The sequence below is a fragment of the Balaenoptera borealis genome (genome assembly GCF_965194805.1).
Source record: "Balaenoptera borealis genome assembly, chromosome: 5".
Taxonomy (NCBI): Eukaryota; Metazoa; Chordata; class Mammalia; order Artiodactyla; family Balaenopteridae; genus Balaenoptera; species Balaenoptera borealis.
The window spans coordinates 72,029,354-72,055,398 of record NC_138862.1 but is presented as its reverse complement, the minus strand read 5'-3'; the positions used below and the strand labels follow the sequence as shown (position 1 = coordinate 72,055,398).

Genomic DNA, 26,045 nt, shown 5'->3' with positions numbered 1-26,045 from the left:
TTTGAGAGCCATATGGTCTCTTTTTGCAACTGATCAATTCTGCCAATATTGCAGAATGCTAATCTACTGATGCTGGGTTGTGGTGAAGGAAAGTACAGCGTTTATTGCAGGGTGACAAACAAGGAGGATGGGCAGCTAGTGTTCAAAAGACTCATATTCCCCAATGGCTTTCAGTGCAACATTAGGGGTGAGGGTCCCAGGGTGTGTGATCAGCTCCTGGACATTCTTCTGATTGGTTAGTGGTGAGGTAACTGGGTGAAGTTTCAGGAATCTCAATCATCGAATCTCTGGCTCCAGCCAGTCTATGGTCTAGCATTTGCAGTCAGCAGTTTCCATCTGGTGGGGGTCCTGGTTTCTGTGAAAACAATTTAAGAATGTGCATCAGCAGTGGATGAGGGCAATGTTTTCTTAGCAGGAGTCAAAGGTTATCAATCACCTTAGGTACTTTTTCCCCCAATTTTATTTGTGGTAAAATACACGTGACAAAATTTTTCATCTTAACCACTTTTAAGTGTACAGTTCAAGGGTATAAATACAATCACAATGTTGTACAACCATCAAAAAAAAGAATGTGCACCAGAAGGTTACCTATATCCCTCAAGGAGAAGATAGGAATCCTGTAACTCTTTTTAGGGCTGACCTATTGTTTATTATTACTTTTCTTGCTTGACTCCTTTTCCATTTTTCTAAACATTAACTGCTAGAGTCTTTTCTTTATAACTCGGAAAGGCCTAGGAGACTAAAGCTTTTTTCACAAGCAAGAAGCCAAGAACACAGGATCTGTCACTGGACCGCCCCCCCACCCCTCACCCCAGGGTCCAGTTCAGTTTCACCGGCTGCTTACTAGCTGTGTATCCTTGGGCCTCTATGGGCTTCAGGTTCTGTATCACTTTCTAAGATTGCAGCGCGGTTAATAAGGGCTGACGCGTGTTGAAGTGCTTTGTAAACGGGACAGAAACAAACCAGTCTTTGCCGAAGTTATGGTCACTGCAGCTCCGCCGGTTCTGGTCCAGCATCCGGCGCGCAGGCGCGGGTAGGGCGGTGCAAGCACAAGAAGGGCGGGTCGCACAGCGCAGAGCGCGCAGCCGCCGCACGTAGGGTCAAAGGCGGCGCTGTCGCCCTGGCGACCGTTTCCCAGCTCCGTGGCGCCGCGAGCTAAGCCTTCTTCGGGAGAAATACGGGGGCCAAGAAGCTTAGGCCATGTCGGTCGCCGCATCCTTCTCGATGCGCACGGCCTTCTCTGCGGTCGAAGGGTTGCCTGAGACTGAGAAGAACGCTGGGGAGTCCGAGAATACCTATATTCTGCGGCCCATTTTCCAGCAAAGGCGGGTAGCAGACGCGTTGTGGCGTGGCCAACCTGCGAGACTGCAGCTTCCCGCAGGCACAGCTTGCCTGATAGCCGGGGCGTCCGGAAGGAGCCCGCGGGTGACGGGCGGGGTGGGGCGGGGCGGGACGGGAGAGAGGGGGCGGGGCTAGGAGGGGCGGGGCGGGGCTAGAGACAGAGGGGCGGGCCGGGGAGGAGGCCGGGTTTTGCGGGGGAACCGGCGACTGAGGAAGGGACAGGACCGGGGAAGGAGGGGCTGGGCGGGAGAGGGTGGGGCGCTGTTCTCCTTGGGCTTCCAGCTGCAGGGGGCAGCAGAGGACCAGACCTGCGGTTGCAGGGTTAACGCGCCGGGAGGTAGTCCCTTAGACAAGCACAGTAGGGATGGTTGACTCTAGGAGATCCAGAATGTGGGCACAGAGGAATTGAGATAGTTGCATGGCAGAAAACAAGCGGCTTGCATCGAATGCCATTCAGCCCTGTTTCGAGGGTTACTGTGTGCATACGTGTGCCAGAAAGCGCTTACTCTTCTGCAGGGCGCGAGACCTGTATGCGTACAGTCTTACCCAAGTAGCATCTGGAGGCTTTTGGCCTGCCACCCTAATACCTTCCCGGAATTAAGGTACAACGTCTCCTGCAGAGGACAGTCAGTTAGGGCTGTAGGATCCATCACTAACTTCATTTTCACAAGATTTAAAAAAATAATTTAAAAAATGACTTTCCCACGCCCTTCCTCTGTTTTTTGAAACTAGATTCCTGAATCAAATGCTTGGCAAATACTAGAACCCAGGAACTTTAGTTATAATGTGATAAAAAATTTCATGTAGCAGTTTTCTGGTGGGTAGAAGGGACATTAAAAAAATATGTTCAGTTATCTCGGTAAAAGATTCTAAATACATAGAATGCCATTCACCTGTGTTTCTGTTGTAAAACAGAACAAGGTTAACAACAAATACATGTTATGTAGGAATAGCTCTATGAGATTATTTGTGACCCGTTTGAAGAAAACTTTTAGCATTTTACTGAGAGTGGAAAAGGCTTAAGGGAAGAGCCAGCTATAGTATGTTTGTTAATAGGAAGACCACATTTTGAACAGATCAAATCCTAGAAATTTGTCCATGATTCTGAAGTTCACCTGTGAGAATAAGCAAGCAAGAGACTAAAGAGAATACTGTTAAAAAGAAATAAGAGGCCGCTACTACTACCAAATATTAAACCACATTATAACCTCAAAACTTAAAACGTTCTGGTAACTTGGCACATGATAGACAAATCAGCTGATAGAAGCCCAGGGGCTTTCCTGGTGATCCGGCGGTTAAGACTCTGCGCTCCAAATTCAGGGCGCCCGGGTTCCATCCCTGGTCAGGGAACTAGATCCCGCATGCCACAACTAAAGATCCCGTACGCAGCAACGAAGATCCCATGTGCCACAACTAAGACCCCGCACAGCCAAATTAAATAAATAAATAAATATTTAAAAAATATATATATATATATATAGCCCAGATAAAGGAACCTAGTGTTGTAATATGTAATAAATACAACTAAAATGCTAATAGTATTGTTAGGGTGGTGAAATGAGGGGAGACTTTTTTTCTCTGTCTTTGTTTATTCAGTAATTAATTTCTTCAAAAAATATTGTCTACTATGTGCTGGATAGTGTTCTAGGAATGGGGATATAACAGTGAACAAAACAGATAAAAACCTCTGCTCTTTGGAGCTTGTGCTCTAGCTGGGTAGAAGGACAACAAACAAGATAAATGCTTAAGTGAACCGTATAGCGTATCAGATAGTAATAAGTACCGGGAAGGGAGATATAAAGTGGTAGGAGGGTGGTTTGAAGTTTTAGAGAGGGTGGCTAGGGAAAGTGACTTTTGAATAAAGACTTGAAAGAAAGGAAGGAGCTATGCATATAAGGAGAGGAATTGAACTTCAGGCAGAGGTTAACAGCAACTGCAGAAGCACTGAGGTTTCCATGCCTGGTGTGGTCAAAGAACATAGGGAAGGCCAGTGTGGCCTGAGTGGAGAGAACTAGGGGCAAAGTAGGAGAAAACAAAGAGAGTTTGGTAGCGTAGATCATATGGGACCTTGCAAGTAACAGAATGTTGCTTTTACTCTGAGTGAGGTGGGAAATATTTGGGGTATTTTGAACGGAGGAGTGTCATGATCTGACACGTATTTAATAGCACCAGTCTAGTTGCTATGTTGAGAACAGGATTTAGGGGCAAAGGCAGACACAGAGAGACTTGTTAGGAGGCCATTGTAATCCAGGAAAGAAGTAATGGTAGTTTGGAGCAAGGTGGTGGTAGTGGGGTGGTGAGTGTGATTGAATTTTAGATTATTTTGAAGGTAGAACTGATAAGATTTGCTCATGAATGGGATGAGGGCTGTGAGAGGAAAAGGCAACCAAACTGACACCAGGGTTTTTGGCTTGAGCAGCTGGAAGAATGGAGTTACCATTGACTGAGATGAGGACCTTGTTTTGGGGAGAGGAGATGATCAGAAGCTCAGTGTTGGATGTATTAAATTTAAGTTGCCTGCTAGACATCTGGATGGAATATGGGTGGGAATATGTGGTCTGAAGTTCAAGGGAGAGGCTAGAGATATAGGTTTGCAATATGACTTGTTTTCTTAATTTGTTGTTATTACTTTTATAATAAAAAATATGAAAAAGAAGGATTAAATGGTTGTAATGACAAAAAACTGGGGGAAGTTAAGCTGTGAAGGTAAATTAGGGTTTTGGAATTACCAACTGGATGTTTCAAACTGTTTCATTTAGGTTCAGACCCTCTGTGGTTAAAGACTGTATCCATGCTGTGCTCAAGGAGGAACTGGCAAATGCTGAATACTCTCCAGAAGAAATGCCTCAGCTCACAAAACGTTTATCAGAAAATATTAAAGATAAATTAAAAGGTAATAGTGGTGGTAATTGGAAACGACTTGTTCCTTTCAAACATCCAATTTTACTCATTTGTCTCCTTCTTTATTTTTAAATAAGGGACATAACTGTGGATTCTATTAAACACAAAATTTTCTTCACTGTCTAGTCATCTCAATTATTTGGTAACTTTTACTCATGTAGGTTTTTGTAGATGGTGGGAAAGAGCAAAGGTGTGAAATACCTATTTGTACCGAACTACTATCCAAGAATTCCCAGTATGCAGAAAGGCCAGAAAATACAGGGGCTCCTTTCCCCCATAATTTTTGGTTGTTTTTTCTACCAAGATATCAAGTCCTCAGCCTCCCATCAGTACCCTCACAGTCTGACCTCAGTGCATCTCTCCTGCCAAATCCTTAACTACTTGCCCTACTCAGCACTCCACTCCTGCTTCACTGTACATCTGCGGAGCAGATCTTGTGCTTTTCCTCCCTGTTCTTTGTCTTTCTACCTCTCTCAGTCTCTTTTGTTAATAGTGTTATACAATCTGAAAAGTCCTTTCTATCTACCCTTTAAAAATTTTTTTTAATTTAATTTAATTTTTTTGGCTGCACCACGCGGCTTGCGGGATCTCAGTTCCCCAACCAGGGATTGAACCTGGGCCACGTCAGTGAAAGCCCAGAATCCTAACCACTAGGCCACCAGGGAACTCCCTATTTACTCTTTTTTAAAGATTTTTTTTGGAGGGAAGAAATGTCTTTGTAATCATAATACATTTTCATTGTAATAAACCTGGACAATACAGATAAAGTGTTTTTTTTTAAATGATATAAAAGTCTGTTATCCATGGTAGTTACTATTTAATACTTTGATGTATTTTCTTATTTTTATTAATATGTTTTAATTTTTAGAAATAAAAAATATAGAAAAATACTAAGAAGAAAATAGCAATTCTATTTCCATCATCCAAATTAACTGTTAGTATATTAGCATTTTTGTTTTCAGATTTTTAATGAAATTCACTATTAAATTATTGTAAAAAAAATACATGCTTGTTATAAAAAAATAAAGTGTAGAAAAATAATTAAAATTAGAAAAATCACTCCAAATGCCCCCACCCATGAAGAATCATTAATATTACATGACCATCATACCAGTCCTCTTTTCTATGTATATATACAGATAAATACTTTAAAAACAATGGTATACTATAGACTATTTCCCATAGTGTTATAGCATTCATTCTATATTTAAATGGAATGATTGCCCACTATTTAGTCCTTTCACCATGCTATTTCCATTGCTGAGTTCTTTTTTCCGGTTCAATTCTTACCTGATGAGATTTTATTGTAAGTTTTTTCAGGAAGGGCTCAGAAATGCTGTATTCCCTGGATTCTTTCATGTTTGAGAATGCCTTTAAACAAGAATATATTTTGGATGAATATAATATTTTGAGTTAATTATTTTTTGAGAATTTTATGGATGTTGCTTCACTGTCTTCTTGCATTGAATGTTACTGTGGAGAAATATGAGGCCAGTCTGACCTTCTCTGCAGAAAGAACCCTGTCCCTAACCTTGATGCTCAGTAGTTTTTCTAGGGTATGGCTTGGTATTGAGCATTTTATGTCTGTTAATCTGCAGATTTTATTTTTTCCATATCAAGGAAATTTTCTTGTATCTCTGATTACATTTCCGGTTCCATTTGTTAGATTATCTCCTTTAGGACACCAAATATTGATGTGTTGAATCATCTCTGTCTTCCACATCTATTATCTTTGCCGTAATCTCTTCCTTTTTCTTTGACGTATACTTGTGATCACCTTGTCAGTATTTGTTTTCATTTGTGTCTGTCTTGTCTCTTGCCATTAAAAAATATATATATATATTTATTTATTTTTTGGCTGCATTGGGTCTTCGTTGCTGTGCGTGGGTTTTTCTCTAGTTGCAGCGGGAGGGGGCTACTCTTCGTTGCTGTGCGCGGACTTCTCATTGCAGTGGCTTCTCTTGTTGCGGAGCACGGGCTCTAGGCGTGCGGGCTCAGTAGTTGTGGCTCGCGCACGGGCTTAGTTGCTCCGTGGCATGTGGGAACTTCCGGGACCAGGTCTCGAACCCATGTGCCCTGCTTTGGCAGGCGGATTCTTAACCACTGCGCTACCAGGGAAGCCCCTCTCTTGCCATTTTTAATTGATTAGTTCTGCACTGATATCATGTGAGTATTCAGTTTGTTTCCTAGGTCTATAATCTCCCCTTTCATCTTTCTGTTGTTTTGTAATCTGATTGAGTTCTTATTTTACTGAATTTGTGGGCTTATGTTTTTCTATATTGTGAATCAGTTGTGAGAAATTTCTCTTTGTTCCTTGATTTATATTATCTCCTAGGTTGAGTTTTTTGGTCTTTTAAGCAGTACGTTTCTTTTCTTGTTATTCTTTGGTTTGTTTTTGCTGTTGTACCTTTGCATATTGCCATTCAGCTTCTTTTAATTTTGTTCTGATGTGGTGTGGGTGATTTTTTTTTTTTTTACTCTCCTCCCACTGTATCTAAGACTATTTTATTTTATTAAATTTTTTTTTATTGAAGTGTAATTGATTTACAATGTTGTGGCAATCTCTGCTGTACAGCAAAGTGACTCAGTTATACACATAGAGACATGCTTTTTTAAAATATTATTTTCCATCATGGTTTATCAGAGGATATTGAATATAGTTCCCTGTGCTATACAGTAGGACCTTGTTGTTTACCCATTCTATATATAATAGTTTGCATCTACCAGCCCCAAATTCCCAGTCCATCACTCTCCCTCCCTCCCTCCCCCTTGGCAACCACAAGTCTGTTCTCTATGTCTATGAGTCTCTTTCTGTTTTGTAGATAGGTTCATTTGTGCCATATTTTAGATTCCACGTATAAGTGATATTATATGGTATTTCCCTTTCTCTTTCTGACTTACTTCACTTAGTATGATAATTTCTAGTTGCATCCATGTTGCTGTAAATGGCATTATTTCGTTCTTTTTTATGGCTGAGTAGTATTCCATTGTATATATGTACCACATCTTCTTTATACATTCATCTGTTGATGGACATTTAGGTTGTTTCCATGTTTTGGCTATTGTGAACAGTGCTGCTATGAACATGGGGTGCATGTATCTTTTTGAATTATAGTTTTGTCCAGATATATTCCCAGGAGTGGGGTTGCTGGATCATATGGTAATTCTATTTTTAGTTTTCTGAGGAACCTCCATATTGTTTTCCATAGTGGCTGCACCAACTTACATTCCCACCAACAGTGTAGGAGGGTTCCCCTTTCTCCACACCCTCTCCAACATTTGTTATGTGTAGACTTTTTAATGATGGCCATTCTGACGGGTGTGAGGTGGTCCCCCATTGTAGCTTTGACTTGCATTTCTCTAATAACTAGTGATGTTGAGCATCTTTTCATGTGCCTACTGGCCATCTGTATGTCTGTCTATATTAAGGTCTTCTGCCTATTTTTCAATTGGGTTATTTGTTTTTTTGTTGTTGAGCTGTATGAGCTGTTTGTATATTTTGGAGATTAAGCCCTAGTCTGTCACATCATTTGCAAATATTTTCTCCCATTCCGTATGTTTCTTTTCATTTTTTTATGGTTTCCTTTGCTATGCAAAAGCTTGTAAGTTTGATTAGCTCCCATTTGTTTATTTTTGTTTTTATTTCTATTGCCTTGGGAGACTGACCTAAGAAAACATTGGTATCATTTTTGTCAGAGAATGTTTTGCCTATGCTCTCTTCTAGGAGTTTTATGGTGTCTAAGACTATTTTATTTTTCCCTCAGAACTGTGTTTTAAGTGATGGGCATTTAATATTCTAGCCACATTTCTAAAGCATGGGTATGAGAAAAGGAGGAAGAGGAATGGGTAGAGAAAGGAGGAAGCTCAGCTGAGCTGTGTGCACTGTTTTTTAAAAATAACTTGGGCTCTGTCTCCTTCTGAGATTTTATTAAGTATACTGAATTAGGGTTCATGTCCCACAATGGAAGGGTTCCTGTAAGTGTTCAGATTGTTTGCCTAATTTACTGTATAATCCTGGAGCTTTTACTTTCATCAAAAAGAGTTGGCTTTGGGACTTCCCTGGTGGTACAGTGGTTAGGAATCTGCCTGCCAATGCAGGGGACACGGGTTTGAGCCCTGGTCTGGGAAGTTCCCACATGCCGCAGAGCAACTAAGCCCGTGCACCACAACTACTGATCCTGCACTCTAGAGCCTGCGAGCCACAACTACTGAGCCCGCGTGCCACAACTACTAAAGCCCACGCGCCTAGAGCCCGTGCTCCGCAACAAGAGAAGCCACCGCAATGAGAAGCCCGTGCACCACAACAAAGAGTAGCCCCCACTCACCACAACTAGAGAAATGCCGTGCACAGCAACGAAGACCCAACACAGCCAAAAATAAATAAATAAAATAAATAAATTTTTATATATATAAAAAAACGAAATAAGACTAAATTAAGAGAAAGATTATTTTAAAAAAAAAGGGATTGGCTCTGTCTCAACTTTGCCTGTTTCACTTTTTTTTTCTTCACTGTTTCCCCTATTCCTTGGTCAGAAAGGAGGGAAGATAAAGATGCCCATTCAGTTTTCTGTCCCCCAGATTTGGTGTTGGGGAGGATTTTCAGGATTTTGCTGTTTTAGCAGTATAGTTTTGGGGGAAGCAGCTGAGTTGTCCTAGGCCATGCCAGTATTCTCCAGAATCTTATGGTTTATTTTCTATCTTACTGAACAGCTTGCGTTTTTCTAAAGATCTCATGCTCCGTGTCTTTGCATATGCTATCCCCCTCCATGGAATGGAGAAACATTGTCCGTCTGGTAAATTCTCACTCGTCTTTCAGGACTCAGCTCACTTATCGCATCCTCCAAGAAGCCTTTTCGGGTCATCCCTTCCCCATTGCCCGATCAAAGGGAGGAGCCATCCAGCTCTGTGCTCCTAATGTACCTTATACGTGCCTCTCTTTGAATTATTACTATATTGCATTTTCATTTTATTTTCCATGTTTGCCTTCCCAACTACTATGAGTTCTTTAAGGCAAGAAGAGCATCTTATTTATCTCTGTATCTTGAGGGCCTAGCTCATTACCTGACTTAGAGTAGGGGAGAAAGGAAGGAAGCTAAGACCTACTGAGAGACTACTATGGAAGAGAAATGGGTAGAGACAGGAGGCAGCTTGTCTCATGTAACCTCACAACACCCCCAGGAGGAAGGTAGTGATATTCCCATTTAACAGTTGAGGGAGACTTAAACTAAAAAGTTAAATAACTCGTCTAAAGTTACACACTTACTAAGCTTATGGTTAGAATTTGTCCTCAAGTCTGACTCCCAAGCTTATAATCATACTCAGTAAGTGCTTGTAGACTGAATGCTTATGTTCATTTCTAGGCAAATTTGCCTTCATTAAGTAATTTTACCATATATTTGCTTATAGATAACTTTCTTATTTTTTCTTTCCAGAAATGGGATTTGACCGATATAAAATGGTGGTGCAAGTAGTGATTGGAGAAAAAAGAGGGGAAGGTGTATTGTGAGTAGTTGGTTTTTCCTTCTTGTTTTTATTTTTATATATTTCTTATTGGGTGTTCATCTTCTCGACAATCCAGTAAGATAGTGTCTTTGCAAGAGTGAGAGGAATGGACGGTATAATAAAATGCAGCTGTGAACTGAAGAGATCCTGGTACTGAGCAGCGAGGTTGACAGTCTGGGTGAGCTCCATGGGGTAACTCACTTTTCATAGTATCTGTAGGCTAGTACGTCTTTCAGGGTTTATGTATATATGCTCCCAAAGAGAGTGTAGGATTATGTATATATGTTTCCTCCCATATTCCTTGTTGCCTGGTTTTTGGTCCTACCATCCTCCTAAATTAATATCTTTAAAGTTGTCTGAGTGACAATTTTCATAGCTATTGTTATTGACCTGGGCTTCTGTTTTTTAAAATTCACTCTGGTTTTTTTGGCCCCCATGTCACTTACGTAACTTGTTTCTCTTCTGTTTTTCTAACTGATTATTCTCTCCTAAACTGTTTCTTCTTTCTCCCCTACATCCCCAGCTGTGAGCTTTCTTCAAGGCTCAGTTCTTATTCTTCTGCTCTTCTGTGTGCTTTTTCAATGAGCTCATTCATTCTCATTACCTCAAACCATCATTCCTGTATTGGCAAGTTCAAAATCTGTATTTCCTGTCTTTTCCTGTGCCCAAGTGTTAATCTCCTGTTTCCCTTTGTAAACAGTGCCTAGTCCAGTATTTTATAAGAAAGTATGAAAATATTTGCTGGATGAATAAAAAAAAATACCTTGTAGATACTATCACTGAGAATTTTCACTATAGAATGTTTGCTTGGGAAGAGAATGCAGATTCTTTCTGGTGTCCAGTCCCCTTATTTTATGATGACACTTACGAGGTTCAGCATGATTTGCCCAACATTCTAGATCTGGCTGGCGTCAGGCTCACTAATAGAGCCCAGGCTTCTGACTCCTCGCACAGTGCTCTTCACCGTGGTGCCCTCTACCATTCGGTCAAAAGGCTTCAGGAGAGTTCTTCACCACAGAGAAACTTAAGAAATACTTACTATTCTGTCATCTCAGAGTCAACGTGTTCAAATAGAGTTGCATATTTCTTTTCCCTTCCTCTCCTCAAATAAGCCTCTCATTTTCATTTCTCTGTCTCCTGCCTTGTTACCAAGATTCCAGTGACTCAGGCTTAAAAGCGTGGAACTCTCTTTTATCTTATGTAGCCGTTGCTCTCTCATTGCACGCACTATAACCTGGATGGCAGGGTTGCTTAGCAGCCCCTTATCAGCACTTCCAGACTCTGATCTCTCTCCTCTGCAATTCACACAGCAGACCAGTCTCCCAGAAGTACACCCTCACCTCCTTTTCTTAAACTCTACAGAGTTTATTTCAAACCCTGTATAGCATAAACTCCTCAAACTTGTCCTGACTGACTTTGTTAAATGTGATCAGGTTAAACTCTAAAGCATGGCATATAAGGCCTTCCCCACTTCCTTTTAAAACTTTTATCATCTAAAATTTCAGGCATATGAAAAAGTACAGGGACTAAGGAACTCCCATATGTCTATTACTTATCTTTAAGGTTATTAACACACACCCATGTTGTTTCATTTATACCTCCATCTACTCTCCCTGACCCCACCCGATTATCTTGAAGCAAGTTCTAGTCATCATATCATTTCATCTGTAAATACAACAGTATATATCTCTAAAATATAAGGGCCCTTTTCAACATAATAAAATATCACATGTAAATATTGAAAATCCTTAATATTATAAAACATTCAGTTAGCTTTTAATTATTCCCAGTTGTCTCATATATACATGTGCATGTATGTATATGTGTGTTTTTGTGCGTGTGTATGTGTATATGTGTATTTTTTTTTTACAGTTTGTTCAAGTCAGGATACAGACAAAGTCCACGCATTGCATTTGGTTGATATGTCTCTTAAATTTCTTTTAGTCTGTCATTTTGCTTCTCCTCCCTCCTCCCCTTTTTTTTTAACCTTGCCATTTATTTGTTGAGGAAATTGGGTTGTTTGTCTTGTAGAGTTTCTTACATTCTGGTATTTGAGGATTGTATCCCCATGGTATTGTTTAGTACGTCTTCTAGCTCCTGTATTTCCAGTAAATAAGTAGTTACATCTAGTCTTAATCAGTGATAGGTTTGAGTTTTGGGCAAGAATAGTACATAGGTGTTTAGTATACATTCTATTGCATCTTATCAGGAGGCACAAAAATGTCTGGCTGTTCCTATTTTTATTGTTAAGATTGATCATGGAGTTCAGATGTTGTTGGATAGATCCATCTATTATAAAGATCCCTATCAGCTTTACCATTAATGATTTTAGCATCTGTCCTAGATCCATTATTCATCACAGGTTACAAGATAGTGATCTTCTATCATTGTTCTTTATTTATTAGCTGGAATTCTTCTATTAAGAATGACTTTTTTTTCTTTCATTTGTTTCATTACAATGAGATACAGTTTGTATAGGAAAGGAGGGATAAATTTACCTATTTTCAGAGTAGTGAATTGGTTCCCTAGCATCCTCCAAAGGCTACCAATGAGTTTTTTTTCTATCCATGAACCCATGGTTTTAAATATATGTGATGTGTTTAAATCAATTGCAGTTAGTATCTTCACTGAAGCTCAAATTGTCCCATCTTTGGCCATTGGTAGCTTCTTCTTCCCCTCCCCTCCCCTCCCTTCCCTTTCCTTCCTTCCCTTCCTTCATTCCTTGTTTTTTTTTTTTTTTTTTTGAAAAAACACAGACGCTTTATTTCTTTTCTCAAAACACACCAGATAGGAGTCCAAGCCTGGTGAGGTGCTTCACTGCTGTCAAGGATATAGGCCCTCCTGTCTTGCTCTGCTGTGTCCTCATCTGCATGGTTGAAGATGGCTCAATACTACATTTATTTACATTCCTTAAGGGAAAGAGATAGAAGGAAAGCATATATGCCTTTCCATTTTCAGTACTTTAAAGATGTGATTACATTGTCTTCTGATTTCAGTTGGTTCTGTTGAGAAATCAGCTCTAAGCCTTATTATTGTTCCTTTGGAGGTGATGTGTCTTTTTTCCTAGCCACTTTAAAATGTTTTTCTCATTGCCTTTTTACTATAATGATATATGGTTTTCTTTGTATTTATTCTACTTGGGGTTCTCAGGGCCTTTTGAATTTGTGGGCGCTTGAATCTGTTTTGTATCAGATTGGGAAAAGTCTTAACCATTATCTTTGTTTCTTTTTTTTAAATAAATCTTTTAGAATAATTTAGATTTACAGAAAAGTTGCAGAGATAGTACAGAGAGTTCTTAAGTACTTCACATCCAGTTTCTTCTATTATTAACATCCTCTATTAGTATGGTACATTTGTCACAATTAATGAACCAATATTGATGCATTATCATTAACTAAAGTTCATACTTTATTTGGATTTCTTTAGTTTTCACCTAATGTCCCTTTTCTGTTCTAGGATCCTATCTAGGATACCACATTACATGTCTCTTTAGTCTTCTGACTAAACTGGTACATTCTGGTATTTGAGGATTGTATCCCCATGGTATTGTTTAGTATGTCTTCTAGCTCCTGTATTTCTAGTAAATAAGTAGTTAGATCTAGTCTTAATCAGATCTAAATCTGACAGTTTCTCAGACATTCCTTGGTTTTGATGACCTCGACAGTTTTGAGAAGTACTGGTTAGGTATTTTGTAGAATATGCCTCAAATGGGATTTGTCTGCTCATGATTAGTTTGGGATTATAGGTTTTGGGGAGGAAGATCACAGAGGTAAAGTGCTGTTCTCATTATATCATTTCAGGGTACATACTGTCAACATTACATATTACTGTTGATGTTAACCTTGATCCCTGCCTGAGTAGTACTTGTCAGGTTTTTCACTATAAAGTTACTCTTTCTTCCCCTTTCCATACGGTACTCTTTACAAAGAAATCACTATGTGCAGCCCACACTTAAGGAGCAAGGAGTTATGCTCCACCTCCTTGAGGGCAGAGTGTCTACATAAATTACTTGGAATTTTTCAGCATAAGAGATTTGTCTGTTCTCTCTCATTTATTTATTTATTCAGTCATTTATTTATTTCAGTGTGGACTATGGATTTTTATAATTTGGATTATAATCTGGTACTACTTTATTTATTTTGTTGCTCAAATTGTTCCAGCTTTGGCCATTGAGAGCTCTTTCAGCTGACTCCTGGGTCCCTTTCACATACCCTACTATTGTGGGTTTTTTGAGCACAACCTTATTTACTGGCACTATAAGATGCCCCACCTTATCCATTCCCTGCCCCAGCCCTAGAATCAGCCATTTCCCTAAGGAGCCTTGGTTCATTGTATGGGAGAATGGCATTAGAAACTAAAATCTGGGTGCTATATATATAGCTATTATCTTTTAAAATATTACCTGTGCTTCATTTGCTCTCTGCTATCCTTTATGGACTCCAATAACAAGTATTTAGATCTTTTTACTGTAATTTATGATGCTCTTTTCTGAATTTTTGTTTTTTCTCTCTGTGCTTCAGTTTGGATATTTTTCTATTGACCTGTCCTTCAGTTCACTAATCCTCTTTTCCATTGTGTCTAATCTGCTATTAAACCCACCAACTGAATTCCTAATTTGTTATTATATTTTTCAGGTCTAGAATTCCCATTTAATTCTTTTTTCATAAAACTTTTTTTTTGTAGATTCTAATTGTATATTGAAATTCTTTATTTTTTATCTATGTTCTCCATCCTCCCTCTCTCCTCCTTTTTTGCATTTTGGTCATAACAGTGCTTACCCTAGTATCTGGATCACATGTGAGCCTGTTTTCTTTGATTATTTTTTTGTCTTGTTAATCTTTCATATGGCTCTGTCTCTTGGCATGCCTAGTTTGAGTCCTGGACATTGTGTTAAAAAAAAAAACAACTGTAAAACTTCCAGATAATATTATTTTCCTCCAGAGAAGTTTAACCCTTTCCTTTATAATTCAGGTAGAATATGGGCTACTTACCGTAATCCAATCAGATACCGAGCTGAGTTGAGGTTGGGTTGCTGATTTGATAAGTCTCTCTCTATCTTTAGCTCACCCTTCTGTCTTGAATGTAGCCCTCCAGATCTTTCAACCAAGAACCTGGAACCCCAGCCTCAGCAGGTACTGACTTTTAGTCCTTGTCTCCTCAGCATTAAACTATTCTTCATTTCAGAGGCTTTTTCTTTAATGAATTAGTTTCCTTAAAAAGCAAAAATATATTATTTTACAGTTCTAGAGATCATAAATTCAGAATGGGTTTTGTTGAGCTAAAATCAAGGTGTTGGCAGGACTGTATTCCTTCTGGAGGCTCTGGGGGAGAGTCCATTCCCTTGCCTGTTCCATCTTCTAGAGGCCACCTGCATTCCTCAGCTCATAAACCCTTCCTCCATCTTCAAAGCCAATAACATTGCATCTTCAAATATCTCTTGATTCTGACCCTCCTGCCTCCCTCTTTCTTTTATAAGGATCCTAGTGATTACATTGAGCCCACCTGGATAATCTCTCCATCTCAAGAGCCTTAGTTACACATCTGTAAAACCATTTTTGCCATGTAATATAACATATTCACAGTTCTGGGGTTTAGAACATAGACATATTTGGTGGGGGGCCATTATTTTGCCTACCACACATAGCTTTTTAGGTTCCTGCTTATGTAGTTTCAGAATTCAGCACACGTCTTGAGAGGAAACCTACTGTGTGACCGGCTCAGTTCTACTCTCTCCTTTTTCACACGGATCTTGGTCCCTCAAGCCTCCAATTTTATCCCCCCCGGCCCTGCAAGACTGCCAGCAGTCCTGCTGGTTTCTTTTTCCCTCAGTAATTGGTCCTCTACCTGGGCAGAGCCCAGGCTCTCAGCCTCTAGCTCTGTGCCCAGAGCTGGCAAATGCCCCAGGGAGAACTTCGCTGCAGAATATCAGCTTACCTCATGTGGTTCACCTCTCTGGAATTTTGGCTCCCCTAGTCCTATTTGCTTCAGCAGCTCTCTGATTCATTTTATTCAGTATTTCTAATTGACTTGGTGGGAGCATTGGCCTGCTACAAAGTGTTCCATCATATTTCTTCTAAGTCTTTTGACATAACTTTATCAATATAAATATATATACACATATGTGTAAAAAATATATATACATAAATGTGTGTATGTATATATTTAAATATAACATTCTTTTAAAAAAATATTTATTTATTTATTTGGTTCACTGGGTCTCAGTCGTGGCAGGTGGCCTCCTTAGTTGTGGCGTGCGAACTCTTAGTTGCAGCATGCATGTGGGATCTAGTTCCCTGACCAGGGATCAAACCCAGGCCCCCTGCATTGGGAGTGCAGAGTCTTAACCACTGCGCCACCAGGGAAGTCCCTATAAAATTCTTTTTGATATAGCCCAGGGTTTTGATATGACCCAAGTGTCCCAGGTTTATCTTGTACATTTACAGCCGTGGCCCTAGAATTGGCTGTTTCTCCAAGGAGCTCTGGTTCCTTTTATTGGGAAATTGTGTAAAGAGACCACAATTTGAAAGCAAGGATTGTGTTTTATGCATCTTTGTATCATTTGCACCTAGCACTTTGCTCGTATATAATACTCAACAAATACTTATTAAATACATTTTTATATTCATGCTTTCACTTGGTTCTGCTCAGCTTAAGCACTACTTCCTTCATGAAATCTTCTTTGGCTTTTTCTACTCTCTAAATTCTCTAAAATTCTTCAGCACTGAGAGCCTCCCATCAAACCTCTTAGATAGCCTCAACCACCAGAGGGCAGACAGCAGAAGCAAGAAAAACTACAATCCTGCAGCCTGTGGACCAAAAACCACAGTTACAGAAAGATAGACAAGATGAAAAGGCAGAGGGCTATGTACCAGATGAAGGAGCAAGAAAAAACCCCAGAAAAACAACTAAATGAAGTGGAGATAGGCAACCTTCCAGAAGAAGAATTCAGAATAATGATAGTGAAGATGATCCAGGACCTCGGAATAAGAATGGAGGCAAAGATTGAGAAGATGCAAGAAATGATTAACAAAGACCTAGAAGAATTAAAGAACAAACAAACAGAGATGACCAATACAATAACTGAAATGAAAACTACACTAGAAGGAATCAATAGCAGAATAACTGAGGCAGAAGAACGGATAAGTGACCTGGAAGACAGAATGGTGGAATTCACTGCTGCGGAACAGACTAAAGAAAAAAGAATGAAAAGAAATGAAGACAGCCTAAGAGACCTCTGGGACAACATTAAACGCAACAACATTCGCATTATAGGGGTCCCAGAAGGTGAAGAGAGAGAGAAAGGACCAGAGAAAATATTTGAAGAGATTATAGTCGAAAACTTCCCTAACATGGGAAAGGAAATAGCCACCCAAGTCCAGGAAGCGCAGAGAGTCCCATACAGGATAAACCCAAGGAGAAACACGCCGAGAAACATAGTAATCAAAGTGGCAAAAATTAAAGACAAAGGAAAATTATTGAAAGCAGCAAGGGAAAAACGACAAATAACATACAAGGGAACTCCCATAAGGTTAACAGCTGATTTCTCAGCAGAAACTCTGCAAGCCAGAAGGGAGTGGCATGATATACTTAAAGTGATGAAAGGGAAGAAGCTACAACCAAGATTACTCTACCCGGCAAGGATCTCATTTAGATTTGATGGAGAAATCAAAAGCTTTACAGACAAGCAAAAGCTAAGAGAATTCAGCACCACCAAACCAGCTCTACAACAAATGCTAAAGGAACTTCTCTAAGTGGGAAACACAAGAGAAGAAAAGGACCTACAAAAACAAACCCAAAACAATTAAGAAAATGGTCATAGGAACATACATATCGATAATTACCTTAAACGTGAATGGATTAAATGCCCCAACCAAAAGACATAGACTGGCTGAATGGATACAAAAACAAGACCCATATATATGCTGTCGACAAGAGACCCACGTTAGACCTAGGGACACATACAGACTGAAAGTGAGGGGATGGAAAAAGATATTCCATGCAAATGGAAATCAAAAGAAAGCTGGAGTAGCTATACTCATATCAGATAAAATAGACTTTAAAATAAAGAATGTTACAAGAGACAAGGAAGGACACTACATAATGATCCAGAGATCAATCCAAGAAGAAGATATAACAATTATAAATATATATGCACCCAACATAGGAGCACCTCAATACATAAGGCAACTGCTAACAGCTATAAAAGAGGAGATCGACAGTAACACAATAATAGTGGGGGACTTTAACACCTCACTTACACCAATGGACAGATCATCCAAAATGAAAATGAATAAGGAAACAGAAGCTTTAAATGACACAATAGACCAGTTAGATTTAATTGATATATATAGGACATTCCATCCAAAAACAGCAGATTACACGTTCTTCTCAAGTGCGCATGGAACATTCTCCAGGATAGATCACATCTTGGGTCACAAATCAAGCCTCAGTAAATTTAAGAAAATTGAAATCATATCAAGCATCTTTTCTGACCACAACGCTATGAGATTAGAAATGAATTACAGGGAAAAAAACGTAAAAAGACAAACACATGGAGGCTAAACAATACGTTACTAAATAACCAAGAGATCACTGAAGAAATCAAAGAGGAAATCAAAAAATACCTAGAGACAAATGACAATGAAAACATGACGACCCAAAACCTATGGGATGCAGCAAAAGCAGTTCTAAGAGGGAAGTTTATAGCTATACAAGCCTACCTCAAGAAACAAGAAAAATCTCAAGTAAACAATCTAACCTTACACCTAAAGAAACTAGAGAAAGAAGAACAAACAAAACCCAAAGTTAGCAGAAGGAAAGAAATCTTAAAGATCAGAGCAGAAATAAATGAAATAGAAACAAAGAAAACAATAGCAAAGATCAATAAAACTAAAAGTTGGTTCTTTGAGAAGATAAACAAAATTGATAAGCCATTAGCCAGACTCATCAAGAAAAAGAGGGAGAGGACTCAAATCAAAATCAGAAATGAAAAAGGAGAAGTTACAACAGACACCACAGAAATACAAAGCATCCTAAGAGACTACTACAAGCAACTTTATGCCAATAAAATGGACAACCTGGAAGAAATGGACAAATTCTTAGAAAGGTATAACCTTCCAAGACTGAACCAGGAAGAAACAGAAAATATGAACAGACCAATCACAAGTAATGAAATTGAAACTGTGATTAAAAATCTTCCAACAAACAAAAGTCCAGGACCAGATGGCTTCACAGGTGAATTCTATCAAACATTTAGAGAAGAGCTAACACCCATCCTTCTCAAACTCTTCCAAAAACTTGCAGAGGAAGGAACACTCCCAAACTCATTCTATGAGGCCACCATCACCCTGATACCAAAACCAGACAAAGACACTACAAAAAAAGAAAATTACAGACCAATGTCACTGATGAATATAGATGCAAAAATCCTCAACAAAATACTAGCAAACAGAATCCAACAACACGTTAAAAGGATCATACACCACGATCAAGTGGGATTTATCCCAGGGATGCAAGGATTCTTCAATATACGCAAATCAATCAGTGTGATACACCATATTAACAAATTGAAGAAAAAAACCATATGATCATCTCAATAGATGCAGAAAAAGCTTTTGACAAAATTCAACAACCATTTATGATAAAAACTTTCCAGAAAGTGGGCATAGAGGGAACCTACCTCAACATAATAAAGGCCATATATGACAAACCCCCCCAAAAAAAAAAAAAATTCTTCAGCACTTCTACAGATTTAATTCAACTATTGTGCAACTTGGACTTGAAGGCTTGATCTAGATAGATATTATAATCCCTTTTAATCCTAATAACCTATAAATCAGCACCAACAATACATTATCTTATTCTTTTGCTGTGTATTAATTTTTTTTCACCTATTTAAGCTGAGAATTGTTTGAGGACAAACCGGATTTTACTCTTTCTGGACAAATGGTACTTGCTAAATAAATACTTGTTGATTGATCAGTTAAGTAGATTAATTTTATTTCATACTGTTACAGTTTGGAAATAGGTGGAACTTTTTTGATTTAAGAATGTGTGAAATATTAGGCTGGGGGGGAGCTCTTCTATGTAAAACTAAAAAAAAAAAAAAATTCTTTTAAAATTAAACCAATATAGCATGGTGTATATATACCTTTCTCTACAGACTTGAGGCTGAACTGCCTAGATTCAAAGCCAAGCTTTGTCACTTACTATATAAATGACCTTGGACAAGTTTACTTAACTTCTCTGACTCTCAGTTTCCATGTTTATTAAATGGATATAATAATAATGCCTATCTCATAGGATTGAGTTAATATATGTAAAGCTCTTAGACCAGTGGGGCTCAAAGTAAGTGCTCAATGTTAATGATGAATCATATACATACATTTAATTAAAAAAAATTTAAAATTACTTTTTAAACTTAACATTATATTGTGAACATCTTTTCATGTTCTTAAAGTTTTTTTTTTTTTGTAAAAAATACCTTTAATGGCTGCATAGAATTTCATTGCTAAGAAATACCTTAATTTTGTTTACCAGTCCAATACTTCTGGGTATTTAAGTTGTTTCCACTTTTAAATAGGCTTTTATTTTTACTGACATTTTTTCTTATCCAAGAACTGGGGAGAGGAGAATGGCTAATTTTAGAATTTAGAGGTAGTATAGCATCCTCTAGAGATAATACTGGATTTAGAATTAGTTAGAAGATTGAATTCTAGTTCAGAGTTTGCCCCTTTCTTTTCTGTGACTCTATAAAATGATCAGGTTGGACTAAATAATTTGTTGGGTCCTTTCCAGACCTACCTTCTCATATTATTGTGCAGGAATTGAGCCCATTTTAGCCATAAGTCGTAGGTATTATTTCCTCTAAAAGTCACACATAGATATCTTACCTGAAATAATCTATAACAGAGCTTCCCACCCAGACTACCAGTGACTTCAGCCATCAGGCCATCAGGCAGCCATCAGAGTCTGAGGCTGCTAGACCCCTGGGCTGGTCACCTCCAGCTGAAAGCAGCCTTATCTATGACTCCAGTCCCTTCTAGTTTACCCAGTATACTCTGCTGTACAAATATGATCTTCTGTATGTCATCTCGTTCTGTGAAAAGGTTTGGAAGCACTGATGTATAAGAATGTATCAAGGAAAACTTTTGCTTGTGGCAGATATATATAGTTCAGATCCTTGTTATATTGTTGATAATTCTCTATTCTTTGACTTTTTAGCATGGCTGCTCGCTGTTTCTGGGATGCTGACGCTGACAACTGTACTCATGATGTTTTCATGAATGTAAGTCTATTTGGAACCCTTTTTTTCCTTTCTTAAGGTCACGTGGGCATTCCAAATCAAATCACTTACTATTTGTTAAGATGTGAGGACACTTTATTTATTTATTTATTTTGGCCGTGCCACACGGCATGTGGGATCTTAGTTCCCCAACCAGGGATTGAATCCGTGCCTCCTGCAGTGGACCGCCAGGGAAGTCCCTGAGGACACTTTAGTTTTAGACATTTGTCTGAGACTTCTTCTGGATAAGATGATTTTACTGTTCGTTTGTGTTATTAAAGCAGAAACCTAGAGTGCTGCTTATAGGCAAGGATACTTTATGATGTAACTCTTCACAAGTTTAAATGTGGAAATCGCATATTATTTATTTGGTGCTAATAGACATATAGCAGTTTGCTAAGCTGCAAAGAAATTTGGGTGGCAGGGATTCCATGAGCAAAGGTGATTTTCCTTTCAGTAATAAAATTAATTACTTTATCTTAAAACTATTTCTCAAAACTAAACAAAAGTAAAGAGGAATTTTTTTTCTTCTTCTTCTTTTTTTCTTCTTTTTTTTCTTCTTTTTTTTTTCTTTTTTTTCCTTTTTTCTTCTTTTCTTTTTTCTTTTTCTTTTTTTTCTTTTTTTTTCTTCTTTTTTTCTTTTTTCTTTTTTTTTTCTTTTTTTCCTTTTTTTTTTCTCACACACACACACTGTATTTTATTTTTAAAAAGAGGTTTCATTTAAACATTGGTATGTTATTGACATGAATGTCATGTATTTTAGTCATATGTTGTTATTTTGTACTTGCTTCCAGAAATATTCCCATCTTCTATCCAAATGCTCCCAGGCTGTGAATTAGTAGAGTCAGAATTAAAGTACAGTAGGGTAGAAAAGAACTAGATTGGGTGAATTAGGAGAGAGGTTCCATTTCTAGCTCTGTAACTTTCTAATTAAGTGACTTTAGGTAAATCATTGAACTTTTCTGTGGTTGTATCAGTAACACTAGGAAGCTGTACTAGATTTTCCTAAAGACTAGCTGTGACTGCCTAAGAATAATTTGAGGAACTTGTTTAAAATACAGATGCTAAGGCTCTGCTCAATAGATTCTGATCAAACAAGCCAGGGGTTGGATCAGTGAATCTGAATTTTTAAAAAAGTTCTCCACATGATTATACTTACTGCCAGGTATGGAAGCTGCTTGTGTAGATGATCTTAAGGTACCTTTCAGCTCTAAAATTCTATGGTCCTACCAAAGTTTTATTTTATGCTCAGCTGCCCTAGGGATCAAAGGCTGAACAGTGGGAAGTACTATGTAAATCTTCATTTATCAGCTTTCTAGGGGAAGGGTAAATAAAGCTCAGGTGGTGGTTTTTCCTGCTTTTTGGAGTTAAAACTGCGTATTTCTCTGAGTCCTTATATAATACAGTTCATTCATTCAACAAATAATTCTGAGCTCCTATTATGTGCCAGCTTCTGTAGTGGCCTTATATATATTTTTTTTAAAAAATAAATTTATTTATATTTTTATTTATTTATTGTATTTTTGGCTGCATTGGGTCTTCGTTGCTGTGCGCGGGCTTTCTCTAGTTGCGGTGAGAGGGGGCTACTCTTCGTTGCGATGCGTGGGCCTCTCATTGCGGTGGCTTCTCTTGTTGTGGAGCACGGGCTCTAGGCGTGCAGGCTTCAGTAGTTGTGGCTGCTTTAAAGATTATCAGGATCAGGTTTTAGAATACAGGATTAGTTGGGGCGCTGTCTAAAAATAATTTTTGAAAGCCTGGTCTAGGTTGCTGAGTTAGTCTACTGTATCTTTAGTTCAGTTTGTTGAGTGTTTATTTAGGCTTCATTTTTTAGAACTTAAAGTACTTTATTTGGGAGAAGATCCCAGGAAGGACCAATAGAAGATGAGGAAATGAGAGAGGGGAGAGAAAAGCATATACTATTGAGCTGATAATTGCTGTGGATAACCAGGGCTCAGTCCTGATGGAGAACTCTGGGTGGCATTGTAAGAACAGCGCCAGTCAAAGTGGGGTCCACAGACCAGTGCCAGTCTATGAACTGTTTGTTATAGGTCCTCAACAAGATAAGTACATAAATTATGTGTAAGGGTTTAGAAACGCTCATGGAATTTGACAAAGTAATTTTATGTTCATTGAATCTAATAAGTTTTGGTTATATTTGTATGTTTCTTTTTTCATTTCATTTTCTTAGTTATTAATTTCTATTGTATTTTATGAAAGTATCAGTTCATAAGGGATTGGCAGTTAAAACAAACAAAAAAATAGGTCCCTCACCACAGATAGCACTGTTTGAGAACACAACTCACAGTAATCCCATCCAAGGAGCCAGGGAAGTGGGCTAACCACAGAATTTGCTTTTGGTTAATAATCGGGTACTTGAACTCATATTTTCTCCCATCATTGCCAGGCTGGAGGTGAGGTTGGTGAGTTAGGAGTTGCTGAGGCAGGTGGAACTCCTGTAATAAGTACCTAAAAAGTGTTTTAACAAATTTAACTAGGATCTGGAGCACATTTTGAGATTCTGAGTTAAAAGATGGACAAATGAATTTTATCAATTAAGAACAAACAACCAGATATCATTTGTCCTTATCCAGAATTTATGACAAGGTGCTGTATTTTCGTTATCTGTGAAACTATAATAACCTTGGGTTGGGTAATGCATTTACTCCAAGAAACTCAAAGCATTTTAATTATATTATTTCTTTGATAAATCAGGAAAAACAGGAATACTTGTTTTATGAATAAACATTACATAAAGTACATTAGTTTGCATTTTATTTCTTCATTCAAGAAATCTAATTCTTTACTCATCCTACCCATTTAGCAAGCAATTTTGTAGCTACCCTGAGGCAAGCAAATTTATAGTTATACTCTGGAAAACCTGTTTCTTAAAGAAGGGAGAGAGTCTTCATGATTGAAAATTGGCAAAGATCTGAGATGTTAATTTCACGTCTGTGCTGCCCTTAGTCCTTCATTAGTACTAACATTCTGGATTTGTGTGTTTGTTTTCTGTTTTGTTTGTTTTTTTAGGACAGTTTATTCTGTGTTGTAGCGGCATTTGGCTGTTTCTACTATTGAATCTTTGAAAGCTGGAAAAAGATATGACCATGAAGAAATATAAAGTTTTTTATATTGTTAAATATCTTGACAAAATAAAGTTCGCAGTTTGGCAACTGAGTCTGTTGAGTTTTAGGCCTTATATTTTAATGTTTTGATTTCTTTATAACATATTACATTTGGAAGGTAGAGAAAAAAGTAGGGAGAATTCATAATTCAATTGTTCAAACATAACTAGTGGTGTTTTTTTTTCTGCAGGGTTAAAAAAATCATGTATATAATTTTGTAACCTGATTTTTCACTTCTCATAATGTCATGTGCAATTTTTTTGCCATTTTATTTGATTGCAGTTTTCACTAGCATACTTTAATAGTTGTACTTATTCCATTAGGTTATACACCATTGGTTACTTTTGCCATGTCCTTATTGAGGGACTGATTATTTCTAATTTTTCGCTATTATAAATAACACTGAGATCAGTTTATTTGTGCATAAAGTTTTTTAGCCTACATGTTTTTTTTTGGAAATGAGGAATATCAAATAATATATTATTAATCAAACATAACTACAGTGAATTCCCATATAGGAAATATTAATATCACCTTATAGCAAGATGCTCCTTAGGTCAATATGCAGTGTCCTAAGATCCTCTCAGATGGTTTCAGCCTAATCATTGCCAAGACACCATCATGGACAGAGTTGTCTGTAGACCATCAAGCTGGTGAGGGTTACCAGGTTCTGGGTAGGACAGGCTCTTACAGGTACAGTGCATACACATGCACATGGAGTTCAGGTAGGACACCAGCTGCTCCACCAACTACAACGTGAAAGGCCCTGTATGGAGGGCGATGTGATCATACTGTTGGAATCAGAGCAAGAGGCTCAGAGACTACGTTGATCCTGCTGAGCCCTGGATGTCTGGGTCAAGCACTTAGCCCATGTTTAGAATCAAACTCGTTTCAAGAAGCAGATCGGAATAACTCTGTATATCATTCTTCATGGTGAATTATTGGAAGCATTTCCTTTAAGATCAAGAAAAAGGGAAGGATGTCCTCTCTCACCACTTACACTCCATATAGTGCTGACGTGCAAAGTTCCAAACAGTCTCCTTTTTTTTGCTCTGAACGTGAATATCATTCCTGGAAATGCGAACTGGCATCCGTTCACTGACCACGCAGAGGCACTGGATCTTTCTAAGCCACGGAGTCAAGTTTTGGAAACCTGCTAGTGCTGGAGGGTCTCCTGCAGAGGCAGGAGGTGGCTGTGGCTCACCGTGGGGACAAGGACACTGGGAGCAGAAGTTCTGGGAAGTACTCCTTGGCGTGAACCCTCCCGGAGTCTGCCATTAGCCCCACTGCTTTTCCTACATTTTGAATGACTGCTTTTATCTTTCACCCAGTGTTTTTGCTCAGCTCTTGCCACTCTACACTTTACATAGCTTGTTAGTTTAAACATGTATTTGTTTTCTCCAGGGTTTGCCCAGTGGCAGGGTCTGAGAGTTTCCAGGCTGTATATGAAATTAGCTCTCCCTTAAGACTCTCGGAGATTATGTTGGTTACTATCCCAATTCCCACTATCTTTGTAGTAATGTTCCCCTTAGAGTCCCTGGTGTCTTCTCCAGCTAGCTGTCCTTATCTGCAGCACCTTAATCTATCTGCCCTGTTCAAATAACTATTTGAAACTCGAAAGGGAATGGTTACAATCCTTTTTTTCGCCTGGAGGCTCCTTAGCAGATGCTTAACTTTACCCACCCTGTTTCTTCTCAGCCACTTTCAAGTCAAGCATGTAGACAAAAATAAGAAGTAAATACATTAAAAAGTTCTTTTACATACTTCTTCCCTAACATTGGGTATTTACTTGCCTTACAGCTATAGAATCAAAAGGGACCCCTCCAAAGGTTCATTCTAGCAAAGGAAAAAGTTTCTCTTCACCAGACACCCTGCCATGTGATTTCCTACCAGTG

General features: G+C 38.5%; 1 protein-coding gene and 1 long non-coding RNA gene across 3 annotated transcripts; one reads left to right on the top strand and one right to left on the bottom strand.

Moving 5' to 3' along the window:
- Positions 1 to 77: 77 nt before the first annotated feature.
- Positions 78 to 1,100, bottom strand: LOC309629400. Its single transcript, XR_014245054.1, has 2 exons — positions 964 to 1,100; positions 78 to 355 (listed from the first exon to the last, which is right to left on the bottom strand). It is a non-coding gene; the product is annotated as an uncharacterized lncRNA (long non-coding RNA).
- An 85-nt stretch (positions 1,101 to 1,185) lies between these two features.
- DYNLT2B (dynein light chain Tctex-type 2B) lies at positions 1,186 to 24,202 on the top strand. 2 transcript variants are annotated; one of them, XM_082393406.1, is made up of 6 exons: positions 1,186 to 1,325; positions 4,101 to 4,234; positions 9,675 to 9,744; positions 14,807 to 14,876; positions 20,968 to 21,031; positions 24,056 to 24,202. In XM_082393406.1, the coding sequence occupies exons 1-5, from the start codon at positions 1,201 to 1,203 to the stop codon at positions 20,995 to 20,997; spliced, it is 429 nt and encodes a 142-aa protein (XP_082249532.1). In that variant the 5' UTR covers positions 1,186 to 1,200; the 3' UTR covers positions 20,998 to 21,031; positions 24,056 to 24,202. The 2 variants fall into 2 exon arrangements, with proteins under 2 accessions (XP_082249532.1, XP_082249531.1); XM_082393405.1 differs by lacking the exon at positions 14,807 to 14,876.
- The last annotated feature ends 1,843 nt before the right edge of the window (positions 24,203 to 26,045 follow it).

Coding starts and splice junctions, on each gene's coding strand:
- DYNLT2B (XM_082393405.1), top strand. CDS start 1,201: ATGTCGGTCGCCGCATCCTTCTCGATGCGCACGGCCTTCTCTGCGGTC. Junction 4,235..9,674: donor TATTAAAGATAAATTAAAAG/GTAATAGTGGTG, acceptor TTTTCTTTCCAG/AAATGGGATTTGACCGATAT. Junction 21,032..24,055: donor CTCATGATGTTTTCATGAAT/GTAAGTCTATTT, acceptor TTGTTTTTTTAG/GACAGTTTATTCTGTGTTGT.